Source organism: Pelophylax lessonae, assembly GCF_965119305.1.
Source record: "Pelophylax lessonae genome assembly, chromosome: 9".
NCBI classification, from domain to species: Eukaryota; Metazoa; Chordata; class Amphibia; order Anura; family Ranidae; genus Pelophylax; species Pelophylax lessonae.
The window spans coordinates 15,318,099-15,331,546 of record NC_138776.1 but is presented as its reverse complement, the minus strand read 5'-3'; the positions used below and the strand labels follow the sequence as shown (position 1 = coordinate 15,331,546).

The 13,448-nt window shown below is 45.8% G+C and overlaps 1 protein-coding gene across 1 annotated transcript in view; it reads left to right on the top strand.

Moving 5' to 3' along the window:
* MMS19 (MMS19 homolog, cytosolic iron-sulfur assembly component) overlaps positions 1–13,448 on the top strand; it is a 125,401-nt gene that overhangs the window by 35,459 nt on the left and 76,494 nt on the right. The window contains exon 7 of the mRNA XM_082269260.1: positions 777–905. Coding sequence (XP_082125386.1) covers positions 777–905 — 129 coding nt within the window. The remainder of the gene's footprint in view (positions 1–776; positions 906–13,448) is intronic.

The window sequence follows — 13,448 nt, the reverse complement described above, 5'->3', positions numbered from 1 at the left end:
CCCCTCTCTCCTCTCTCCTCTCCTCCTCTCTCCCCTCTCTCTCCTCCTCCTCCCCTCCTCTCTCCCTCTCTCTCCTCCTCCTCCTCCTCTCTCCCTCTCTCTCCTCCTCCTCGCTCTCTTCCCCCCTCTCTCTCGCTCTCTTCTCTCTCGCCCCCTCTCTCCCCCTGGCCTTTCCCCAGAGGAAAAAAAAAGTGTGTTGAAAAAATAAATAAATAATAAAAATGCATAGATCAAGGTTTGATCCAGGTCAGGGTTAGTCATTTTTTAAAATTGGTAGCAGTGTCAGTGTGTTTTAGGTAGGATAAAAAAAAACAAAATGCGCACTATTGTTTCTGGCCTGTACTACGGGTACAAACAACAACTATCATACATATGTGGTATCACAGCGATCGTCAGGAGCAGGAGAATTTATTTTGGGTTGTTCTTTGGTGGTAGGTCATGGTAGTAGCAAGAAATATACAGCTACATTTAAAACAAAATGTTCTTACTATTTTGGGCCAGCTTTCCTTTGATAATTTAAAAAACAAAAACGGGAGATATCCATTACCATTTACCACCAAATGAATGCCCAATTTGTCTTGGAAAAAAAAAAAAAAGCAGTATGATCCACCTGGATGCACAAAGTTGTGTTAGTAAAACTGTACATATCACATGTCATATTTTGCAAAATTGTGCTTAGGCATTAACATTTGTTTTACCCTCTAGGTGCGAAGGGGTTACTATTTTGCTTTAAAAATGTAGGAAATAACACATTTTTCTTTTGTATTTGACCGTAGAACTAAAGAGTCTTGGAGCGGATTTCACTTTTGGGTTTATTCAAGTCATGGATGGGGAAAAGGACCCGCGGAACCTGCTTGTGGCCTTCCGAATCGTACATGACATCATAACCAAGAACTATGCCCTGGGTAAGCGGTATGAGGTTATAGAAATATTTCATCATTGAACAATGCAGTGAATGTAATTAAATGTAGCCGCAGTGCTGAAGTAACAGCTTGTGGTGCCTGCAGAAGCTTTGGACTGGAAACTGATCCTTTATTGGATCCTTGGCCCAGGCTCTATATGGGGCCTCAACTTTTGCTCATGTCAAGGTAGGCCCAACCTCTTCTGGTTCTAAGCCTTGTCCACTCATTAATTTGTCACATGCCAGTGCCTCTGTTGTCTGCTGAAGTTCCGGCATTTGATAAGTGAACGTCAGGGGGGTGGAACTTAGTGGTAGAAGAGGTGGGGCTTAACCACATCTTAAGAACTCAAGGCCCCCATGCTTGAGTCCTACAGAGACACGGGTTATTGTGGAGCCCAATTATGTTTCTTTGACATATTTCTAAAATTACCTGTAGGGCTCATTTACACTTGCTTTGGCTTTAGAACTACTTGACCTCTGGAAGATTTACCCCCCCCCCCCTTCATGGCTAAGCCATTTTTTGCTATACACCACTGCGTTACATTAACTGACAATTGCACGGTCGTGCAACACTACCCAAATAAAATTTGTCCTTTTTTTTCACACAAATTGAGCGTTCGTTTGGTGGTATTTTATCACCTCTGTGTTTTTTTTGTTTTTTTTTTTCCGATATAAACAAAAAAAAACAACTATTTTGAAAGAAAAACAATTTTACTTTTTGCTATAAAACATATCCAATAACAAAAAGGTAAAAAAATGAATTTCTTCATGAATTTAGGCCAAAATATATTCTACTATATACACTACCTAAAAGAATTAAAGGAACACTTTGAAAACACATCAGATCTCAATGGGGAACAAATAGCATGCTAGATATCTATACTGGTATGGACTGGGTAATGTGTTAGGATCTATACTGGTATGGACTGGGTAATGTGTTAGGATCTATATTGGTATGGACTGGGTAATGTGTTAGGATCTATACTGGTATGGACTGGGTAATGTGTTAGGATCTATACTGGTATGGACTGGGTAATGTGTTAGGATCTTTATTGGTATGGACTGGGTAATGTGTTAGGATCTATACTGGTATGGACTGGGTAATGTGTTAGGATCTATACTGGTATGGACTGGGTAATGTGTTAGGATCTATACTGGTATGGACTGGGTAATGTGTTAGGATCTATACTGGTATGGACTTAGTAATGTGTTAGGATCTATACTGGTATGGACTGGGTAATGTGTTAGGATCTATACTGGTATGGACTTGGTAATGTGTTAGGATCTATACTGGTATGGACTGGGTAATGTGTTAGGATCTATACTGGTATGGACTGGGTAATGTGTTAGGATCTATACTGGTATGGACTTAGTAATGTGTTAGGATCTATACTGGTATGGACTGGGTAATGTGTTAGGATCTATACTGGTATGGACTGGGTAATGTGTTAAGATCTGTACTGGTATGGACTGGGTAATGTGTTAGGATCTATACTGGTATGGACCGGGTAATGTGTTAAGATCTGTACTGATATGGACTGGGTAATGTGTTAGGATCTGTACTGGTATGGACTGGGCAATGTGTTAGGATCTGTACTGGTATGGACTGGGTAATGTGTTAGGAATGAAAGGATGGCACATCATTTGATAGAAATGAAAATGATCACCCTACAGAGGGCTGAATTCAAAGACACCCCGAAAATCAAAAAATGATGCAGCAGGCGAGTCCATTTTGCTGAAATTTCATTGCAGCAACTCAGAATGGTCCTCAGTAGTTTGTATGGCCCCCACGTGCTTGTATGCATGCCTGACAATGTTGGTTCATGCTCCTAATGAGACGACGGATGGTGTCCTGGGGTATTTCCTCCCAGATCGGGACCAGGGCATCACTGAGCTCCTGACCAGACTGAGGTGCAACCTGGCGGCGTCGGATGGACTGAACCATAATGTTACTGAGGTTTTCTATTGGATTTAGGTCAGGAGAGCGTGGGGGCCATTTAATAGTTCCAATTCTTTCATCCTCCAGGAACTGGCTGCATACTCTCGTCATAGGAGGCCAGGCATTGTTGTGCACCAAGAGGTACCCAGGACCCCCTGCACCAGTGTAGGGTCTGACAATGGGTCCAAGGAATTCATCCCAATTCCTATTGGCAGTCAGGATGCCATTGTCCAGCCTGTAGAGGTCTGTGCGTCCCTCCATGGATATACCTCCTCAGACCCTCACTGACCCACCACCAAACCAGTCATACTGAACGATGTTACAGGCAGCAGAACGTTCTCCACGGGTTCTCCACGGCCCTTTCACGTCTGTCACATGTGCTCAGGGTGAACCTGCTCTCATCTGTGAAAAGCACAGGGCACCAGTGGCAGACCTGCCAATTCTGGACCGGAAGATTTTCCTGCTTAATGACCAGGCCCTATTTTGCGATTCGGCACTGCGTGACTTTAACAGACAATTGCGTGGTCGTGCGACGCTGTACCCCAATAAAATTGACGTCCTTTTTTTCCCCACAAATAGAGCTTTCTTTTGGTGGTATTTGATCACCTGTGCGATTTTTTATTTTTTTTATTTTTTGAGCTATAAACAAAAAATGAGCGACAATTTTGCAAAAAAATAAAACAATATCTTTCACTCTCTGATATATAACATTCCCCCCCAAAAAAATTAAAAAATCGAATTTTTTAACATTTTAGGCCAATTTGTTTTCTGTTACATATTTTTGGTAAAAAAAATTGCGAAAAGCGTATTTTGATTGGTTTGCACAAAAGTTATTGCGTTTACTAACTACGGGAAAGATTTTTGTCATTTTTATTGTTTTTTCCAATGGCGGCGATCTGCGATTTTTTTTTTTTTTTGCTGGACTGCGACATTGCGGCGGACAGATCGGAACCCTAACTGACATTTTTGACACTTTTGGGGGGACCAGTGACATTACTACAGTAATCAGTGCTAAAAAAATATGCACTGTTACTGATTTAATGACATTGGCAGGGAAGGGGTCAACAGTATTGGTAATCAAGGGGTTAAATGTGACCCTAGGGGAGTGATTCTACCTGGGGGGGGGGGGGGTTGGGCTTTTGAAATGATCACAGAGACATGCGATCCTATATAGCCGGATCGCATGGTCTCTGTGATCATTGCAGGCAGGACGGACGGCTGTGTTTACATCAGCCATCCGTCCTTTTCTCTCAGTGGGGAGATCGCCGGTGTCAGACGACAATCGGAGCCGCCTGACACACACGCCAGCTTACCCGCCTATGAGCAGGGGCTACACTCTCCAGAGCAAGCGCCGTACATGTACAGGGTTTTGCCCAGGAGCGGCTGCCTGCCGCAGTACATCTGCGGCGGGCGGTCATCTAGTGGTTAATGGCAAATGACAATCGAGCTCCACGGTGCCAGGCAGTGAGCACAGGGCCCACTAGAGGCCATTGGGCCCTCAGGCCACCCTCATGAAGACTGTTTCTGATTGTTTGGTCAGAGACATTCACACCAGTGTTCTGCTGGAGGTCATTTTGTAGGGCTCCGGCAGTGCTCATCCTGTTCCTCCTTGCACAAAGGAGCAGATACCGGTCCTGCTAATGGGTTGAGGACCTTCTACTGCCCTGTCCAGCTCTCCCAGAGTAACTGCCTGTCTCCTGGAATCTCCTCCATCCTTTTGAGACCTTCTGGGAATGGCACATATTGATGTGCCATCCTGGAGGAGTTGGACTGCCTTTGCAACCTCTAAAGGGTCCAGGTATCTCCTCGTGCTACCAGTAGTGACACTGACCCCAGCCAAATGCAAAACTAGTAAAAAACTGAAAACATGAGTAGGTAAAAAAAATGTCAGTGGCCCCCACCTGTAAACCATTCCTGTTTTTGGAGGTTGTCTCGTTGTTTTTGGAGGTTCTCGTTGTTGCCCATCTAGTGCACTTGTCATTAATTTAATTAACCCCAAAGCAGCTGAAACCTTATACCAACCCACTCTGCCACTTAACCGACCAAATCAATATCCAGGAGTTTCATTGACTTGATGCTATACTTTGATTAAAAAGTGTTCCTTAGCAGTGTATTTTTGGTAAAACAAATCCCCAATAAGCGTACATTGATTGGTTTACGTGAACATTATAGCGTCTACAAACTGTGGCATAGATTTATGTAATATTTATTTTTTTATACTAGTAATGCTGGCAATCAGCGACTTATAGGGGATTACGATATTGTGGTGGGCAATAGGACACGTACTGACACTTTTGAACTTTTGACTCTTTGCAGGAACCAGTGACACTAGTACACTGATAAGTGCTAAAAATATGCACTGTCACTGTACTAATGACACTGGCTGGGAATGGGTTAAACATGGGCAATCAAAGGGTTAAATATGTGCATAGCCAGTGTTTTTGTTTGTAAGTTTGTGGTGCTTTCACTAGGGGAAGAGATGGATTTGTATCCTGCTTTGCAGAAGCACAGAATCCATCCCCTTCCCCTCTGTCAGAACTGAGATCTGCCTTGTTTTTATATAGACAGAACTTAGTTGTGTGTATTACCGGTGACATTGAGTGCCCGGCACCCACAGATCGGCTTCTGCTGTGAATATTCACAGCAGAAGCGGTGCGCGCCCCATGCAGGTGCAAGTGCAGAATCGTGTATATATGCGATTCTGCACATAGGAGCCGCCCTGTAGCAGTAAAACTGCTATGAGGAAGGATGGCAAGTGGTTAACACATATTACAGCCTACCACTTCGGCATTCTTTTCTGATGTGTTTTTGATGCTTCTGTGAAGTTTGGCAGCAAATGCCCTGTGTGTGTTGATTTTCTATTTGTTTTAAAGGGGCCCGGTAGTACCCCAGCTCTTTAGTATCCCCATTTAGCAGATCCCCTGCCAAGTCTTATCTTCCAACTCTGCTGATACCCCTGCTCAGTTTAACTTCCTGCTTTGCTGATCCCCCCACTCAATAGTATCCCCAGCTCTGCTAATGCCCCACTCACTGGTACCCTCTAGTTTTGCTGATACCCCTCCCATTCGTAACCCCCAGCTCTACTGATCCCCCCCCCCCCCCCCCCGCCAAGACGTATCTTCTAGCTCTGCTGATACCCCTGCTCATTTGTAACTTCCTGCTTTGCTGATCCCCCCACTCAGTAGTATCCCCAGCTCTGCTAATGCCCCAATCAGTGGTACCCTCTAGCTTTGCTGATACCCCTCCCATTCATAACCACCACCTCTGCTGATACCCCTCCCATTCGTAACCCCCAGCTCTACTGATCCCCCTCCCGCCCAGTCATAACCCCCAGCTCTACTCATCCCCCTCCTGCCAAGTCGTGTCTTCCATCTCTGCTGATACCCCTCCCATTCGTAACCCCCAGCTCTACTGATCTCCCTCCCGCCCAGTCATAACCCCCAGCTCTACTGATCCCCCTCCCGCCAAGTCGTATCTTCCAGCTCTGCTGATACCCCTGCTCAGTTGTAACTTGCTGCTTTGCTGATCCCCCAGCTCTGCTAATGCCCCACTCATTGGTACCCTCTAGCTTTGTTGATACCCCTCCCATTCATAACCCCCAGCTCTACTGATCCTCTCTCCCAGTCGTAATCCCCAGCTGTACTGATCCCCACGCCCCCCCCCCCCCCTCCGTCCAGTCGTAACCCCCAGCTCTACTGAATACACCCCCCCCCCCCTCTGCCCAGTCGTAATTCAGCTCTGCTGATACACCTGCTCAGTTGATAAAGAATATAAATTGACGCTCCTTTTACAGTAAGATGGATGATGGAGTATATAGCAAGAAAAGGTATTCTAGTAGAAGCACACTAAGGATATCAAGATGTAAAGTGAAGGCAGTTTCTGTACAGAGAGCACAAGGAAGTGCAATAAAGCCAAACAGAATGGGCTAGATCTGTGACATAAGTGACAACTTCAAGTAAAATAAAATGTTCAATAGAATAAAAATACTTAATCAGCAATAAATGCAAAAAAGAATGAAAGTGCTTAAGTGCAACATATAGGATACCATAAAAATATGGACCTGATGATACGAAGGTGAAATGTGTCACCTAAAAATAAATGTACAGATAAATGAGTAATTTAAACAATAAATATAAAGACGATAAAAGTGCTCAAGTGCAATAATATCACCAAAAATAAATAGAAGACAAATGATGCTAGGTGAAATGTGCCACCAGTAGAATAATATACAATAAATAGCGTACAATGCAAAGTGATGTGAAAGCAATAAAGTGCTTGAATGAAATATAAACACAATAAATCACAAACAATATTTGAACAATTGTCCAGGTGAAAAATAGTGCAATCGGGTGATGTCTTTCAAAATAAAGTGACTCTTGTGACTCTTCTCAGTTGTAACTTCCTAAATGGCCTATTGGGAGGAGCCAGGGCTTAGGCCACGGTTTTCTCTCTTGCATCTTGAGCGTTTTTGAGGGTATACGGCTTTCTCCTTGTATATTCCAGCTGCATCAGATTAAGCATCCATGCCTGCACCTTGCTTTGAAGTGGGTCCACCAGAGCAATATCATCGGCACTTGGAGCAGATTGATAGCCGCGCGAGCTGTTGGCTCCCGCTCCTGCCGGTCAACTCCAGTGAAGAGGGAGCGGGGGGGGGGGGGGGGGGGCGTGCCGAGTCCCACTGTCTGTGTCAATGTAAGCAGCAACAGGGCTCAGAAGCGAGCACACACGGGTGCCCCCATGGGAATCAGTTTCCTATTGGGGGCACCAGCAAGAGGGGAGGAGCCAGGAGTGCCGGCGGGGGACCCAAGAAGAGGAGGATCTGGGACGCTTGCACAGAGCAGGTAAGTAGAACATGTTTTTTTTTTTGTTTTTTTATAGATTTTTTTTTTCTTTACAATCACTTTAACTTGTAGCAGGTGGATGATTTCTTTCTTGGGATGATAATGCACCACAACATTTCAGCAGGTAGCCCAGTAGGTTTGACACTGCTTGTGATTATCAGAATTGATCTGTGTGAAGTAAAGAAGCGCTGACACAATAATCAATGGCAATAGTCAGAGTTGGTATCCACAACACTGGGCCTTTTGCATGGGCGTCCAAAAGGTGGGGCAAGTGCCCCCCCGGAATCTCAACTTCCCCTTTAAAGTGGTTGTTGGGCCTTTTGCATGGGCGTCCAAAAGGTGGGGCAAGTGCCCCCCTGAATCTCAACTTCCCCTTTAAAGTGGTTGTTGAGCCACTTTATACCATCCTTTCTGCTTTGTTTAATAATACTGTGTGTCTGTGTAAGTGTGTTGTAAAACATATTTTAATAAATTATATTATAAATAATTTAAAAAAAATAAACCTTTCTTTACCAGTTTTCAGAGCGGCGATCGCAGCTCACGTGACCCGCCAGCTCTCTCCTCTCCCCGTCTGAAAGCTGCCTGCAGTGAGCAGGGCCGAGGATTCCCTGCTGACATCAGTTGGGGGGGGGGGGAGAGGCAGGAGCTCACGTTAGCGGCTATCGGCCCTCTAATAATCCTCCTCCTGTCCACCTCTGTGCTCTCTCCCCCTCCCTTCCTGCGATCGCTGCTTACGTGAGCCGCCGCCTCTCTCCCCGTCTGAAAGCTGCCTGCAGTGGGCGGGGCCGAGGATTCACTGCTGATATCAGTCGGGAGGGGAGGGGGGAAGGAGAGAGGCGGCGGCTCACGTAAGCTGCTATTGGCCCTCTAATAATCCTCCTCCTGTGCACCTCTGTGCTCTCTCCCTTCCTGCGATCGCCGCTTACGTGAGCCGCCACCTCTCTCCCCGTCTAAAAGCTGCTTGCAGTGGGCGGGGCCGAGAATTCCCTGCTGACATCAGTCGGGAGGGGGAGGAGGAGAGAGGCCGCGGCTCACGTACGCTGCTATCGGCCCTCTAATAATCCTCCTCCTGTCCATCTCTGTGCTCTCTCCCTTCCTGTGATGGCCGCTTACGTGAGCCGCCGCCTCTCTCCCCGTCTGAAAGCTGCCTGCAGTGGGCGGGGCCGAGGATTCCCTGCTGACATCAGTCGAAAGGGGGGGGGGGAGGAGAGAGCCGGCGGTTCACGTAAGCGGCTATCGGCCCTCTAATAATCCTCCTCCTGTCCACCTCTGTGCTCTCTCCCTTCCTGCGATCGCCGCTTACGTGAGCCGCCGCCTCTCTTCCCCCCCCTCCCAACTGAAGTCAGCAGGGAATCCTTGGCCCTACCCACTGCAGGCAGCTGTCAGATGGGGAGAGGAGAGAGCCGGCGGGTCACGTGATCGGCGCTCTGAAAACTGGTAAAGAACTGCTTATTTTTTTATAAACACAGACACAGGGGCACATGGGATTATTAAACAGACTGTAGACCGTACATGAAACTTTAAATGAAACTACAGCAGGAGGGGGGGGGGGGGGCACTGACACAGGAGCAGATAGGCAGGAAGGGAGGGGAAGAAAGCACAGAGGAGGACGGGAGAGCTGCGGATGACAGAAGCATGTAAACTGACCACGGTGTCAGGGCTCAGCAGCCATGATATACCGTGGTCAGTTTACAGAGGGGAGGACATAGCCAGGCAGGATCAGCCAGGTATTTTAGGTAAAAGAAGGGGCCAAATTACACAGCACAGGCACTGCGCTGTGTAAGATGCTTTAAGGGAACCGGATCAATATATTTTTTTCTTCTTTTAGGGTAACAAACACTTTAAAAATACATTTTTGTTGTTTCTCCTTTAAAAATAAACACTCAAAATAAATGACTAAGCCCCTCCCCTTCATGACATTGTTAAAAAAGGGCGGAGCATGGGTGACCTTAAAATGATTCCCCCCCTTAAAAAAAAGTTCTGCGGATGCCCATGGGCCTTTGTGTATTATCCATTCAGTACAATACAACTCGAGGGGGATCCGTCTGTACGGAGCGCAAAACAATTTCTGAGCTTTTATATCGCATCTTTTAACCACTTCTGGACCAGAAGATTTTTTCCCCCTTAATGACCAGGCCATTTTTTGCGATTCGGCACTGCGTTACTTTAACTGACAATTGCGCGGTTGTGTACCCAAATAAAATTGAATTCCTTTTTTTTCCCTCAAATAGAGGTTTCTTTTGGTGGTATTTGATCACCTGTTCGATTTTTATTTTTTTATTTTTTGTGCTATAAACAAAAAAAAGAGCGACCATTCTAAAAAGAAAACAATATTTCTCACATTCTGCTATATAATAATCCCCCCCAAAAATTTTAAAATCAAAATTTTTCAACATTTTAGGCCAATTTGTTTTTTGCTACATATTTTTGGTAAAAAAAAAACCGCAATAAGCCTGTTTTGATTGGTTTGCGCAAAAGTTATTGCGTCTACTAACTAGGGGAAAGATTTATGTCATTTTTCTTTTTTTTTTTTTTTACTAGTATTACATAGTTACATAGTAGGTGAGGTTGAATAAAGACAATAGTCCATCCAGTTCAACCTGTGTAGGTGTGTGTGGCTGTAATCATCTCTCATACCCCTGAATGTTCTGATCCTTGAGATGTACGTCTAAGAGTCTTTTGAAATCCACCATACTACCCGCAGAAACCACCTCTTGTGGTAGAGAATTCCACAATCTTGTAGCCCTCACAGTAAAGAACCCCCCCTCCCCCCACGTTGCCTGAGGTTAAAACGCTTCTCCTCTAATCGCATGGTATGCCCTCGAGTCTTCGTGCAATCCCTTTGATTGAATAGCTTTTTTTCTAAGCTGAGATCACCATTGAGATATTTGTAAATTGCTATCATGTCCCCCCTCTGGCGTCTCTTCTCCAGGGAGAATAAATCAAGCGATTGCAGACGCTCCTCGTAATTAAGGTCCTCCAATCCCCTAATTAGTTTAGTTGCCCTTCTCTGGACTCTCTCCAGCTCCAACACATCCCTCCTGAGGACTGGCGACCAGAACTGGACAGAATACTCCAGATGCGGTCGGACCAGAGTTTTATAAAGTGGAAGGATTATAGTCTTATCTCTGGAATACATCCCTTTCTTTATGCATGCTAATATTCTGCTGGGCTTGGCAGCTGCCGCTTGACATTGCATGCTGTTGCCTAATCTATCATCAACCAAGACTCCCAGATATTTCTCCATTTTTGATTCCCCCAAGGGTATTGGCAGTGATCTGCCATTTTTAGCGGGACTGCGACATTGTGGCAAACAGATTGGACCCCTGACATTTTTTTGCACTTTTGGGGCTACCAGTGACATCACTACAGTAATCAGTGCTAAAAATAAGTACTGTCACTGTAATAATGACACTGGCAGGGAAGGGGTTAACACAGTAAGTGATCAAGGGGTTAAATGTGTACCTAGGGGCGTGTTTCTAACTGTGGGGGGAGGGGGTTGTGAAATGATCACAGAGACCCGTTTTCCTATATAGAAGGATCACAGGAGCTCTGTGATCATTCCAGAGAGAAGAACGGTCAGCTGTGTTTACAACAGCTGACCATCCTTCTCTCTCAGCAGGGAACGATCGCGGGTGTCAGGAGGCAATTGTGGCCGCCTGCCCGCTGCATCAGAGTCCCCGCTGCTGAGTGGGGGCAGGCACTTTCCCTCTAGCTGCAGGCGCGCAACCGATGTATACCGACGGCGGTTCGCGCAGGAGGGGCTGCCTGCCGCAGTATAACTGCGGCGGGGGCGGTCCTTTTAAGTGGTTATAAAAAGAAAAATCTAGGTGTGCATGGTTGGCTGCACGTCTCACGCCTGAACTTTTACCCACCTAGTATATCAGACTGTAATCGCTGTGACCATCCCCAGTGTTATACAATCCGGCAATATAATAAAAAGCTTTACAGGTATTATTCTCAAATTAGAACGAGGAAAACTGCTGACCGCTTCATCTTATCATTTGTATTAATCATTTCGCTGATGTTGCGTGCAGCCGGTTCTGGCAGGGATTTGTCAGGTACACAGAAAACCACCACCAAATAAAATTCAACGTAAGCTTTCTTCTGCCGCAAAGTGCCAAAGTCGCTGTGTGTAGATAACCAAGACCAGGGCTTTTTTTCTCCGGGAATAGGTGCAGGCACTCCCCTCTTCTTAATCACCCCTTGTCTCCACCCCCTACCCACCTCCGAGTGCTGTCCTTTGGTTCCACCCTCTACCCACTTCCCAGTAACCCCCATTTTAGAGAATACAGAACCAAGTATCATGTTGTGGTTCTAGGTAATTTGTATAGAATTTGTTAATGATAACTAGAAAAGCAGTAAAATAGATTCCCTGGAATCAGCAACAATAGACCCCCCCAACAATAGATCCCCCCAGCAACAATTCTCCCCTGCAACAATCGCCCCCCCCAATAAATCCTCCCCTGCAACAATAGACCCCCCACCCAACAATAGCCCCCCAGCAACAATAGTCTCCCCAAGCAACAATAAATCCTTCACTGCAACAGTAGCCGCCCCCCCCCCCCACAACAAAATGCCCTCCAGCAACAATAGAACAATAGATTCACCCCATCAACAATAGATCCCCCAGCAGCTAGCATCGATAGGCTATTCAGCTCACCCCACTGACCCCAGCACCCCTTTGCCATTGCATACATTCAGACTGGAGGTGCCGGAACTGCGTTCCCCCGCGTTCCCCTCTGAAAAAAAGCCCTGACCCAAGACTATGATCCCTAGAGGACACTGAGATACGGCCCTAAGGCTGCATTCACATGTCAGCTTATAATCGCGGGCAGAACCGCCGCGGTTCCGCCCCGCGATTCTGAGATTTATTGCAAATCGCGGGACGCCTAGCGTTGCCCGTTGATTTGCAATAGCCCCCCAAACGCAGAGCGATGTTGCCGTGATTTACGCCCTGCCGAATCGCGGCAACATCGCGCAAACAAAATCGCGGGACGCAATACGCTCCAAAGAAGCTCTTGTACTTTTTTGGAGCGTATTGCGTCCCGCGATTTTGATAATCGCGGCAAACATCGCTCGGCGTTTGGGGGGCTATTGCAAATCAACGGGCAACGCTAGGCGTCCCGCGATTTGCAATAAATCTCCGAATCGCGGGCGGAACCGCGGCGGTTCTGCCCGCGATTATAAGCTGACATGTGAATGCAGCCTAAAATCTTGAACGATCCCATCAGCCATTGATTGGCTGACATAAAGATAGGCTATACCCTTTATAGCCTTCATAGCGGGATTTGTTCCAGGCCAGTATGGATATTCAGCTTTGCTAGAGACTACCATCATCGGGACCTCTATATTGGGGCTCTTTGTTCAATTATGGACTCTCTGATTCTGTTTGGATCCAATAGGAATTATTTTTCTGAAAGAGGTCTTTTTTCTTTCAAGGTCACATTAATTCTTTCCTCTGACCTATCAATGTGGGTGCCCTTTTTTTTACAGTATCCGTGGCTATCTTTATTGTTTTTAATCGAGTACTAATTAACGTTGTCCATCGCATATACTTCTTTCTCCTTTTTGAAGTCCTGATTTAAGGATTCGATATTTTTTGTGTAATTTGATTGTGAAATAAAATTAGCTGGACCCTGATGAAGCATCTTCAGCGAAACGCGTAGATCCAGCAATGTATTTACTCATATAATGCCCTTCTGGGTCAATTGTGATCTAATGATCACTGTGATTATGTACATGTGTGTTATTTTAACATGATATG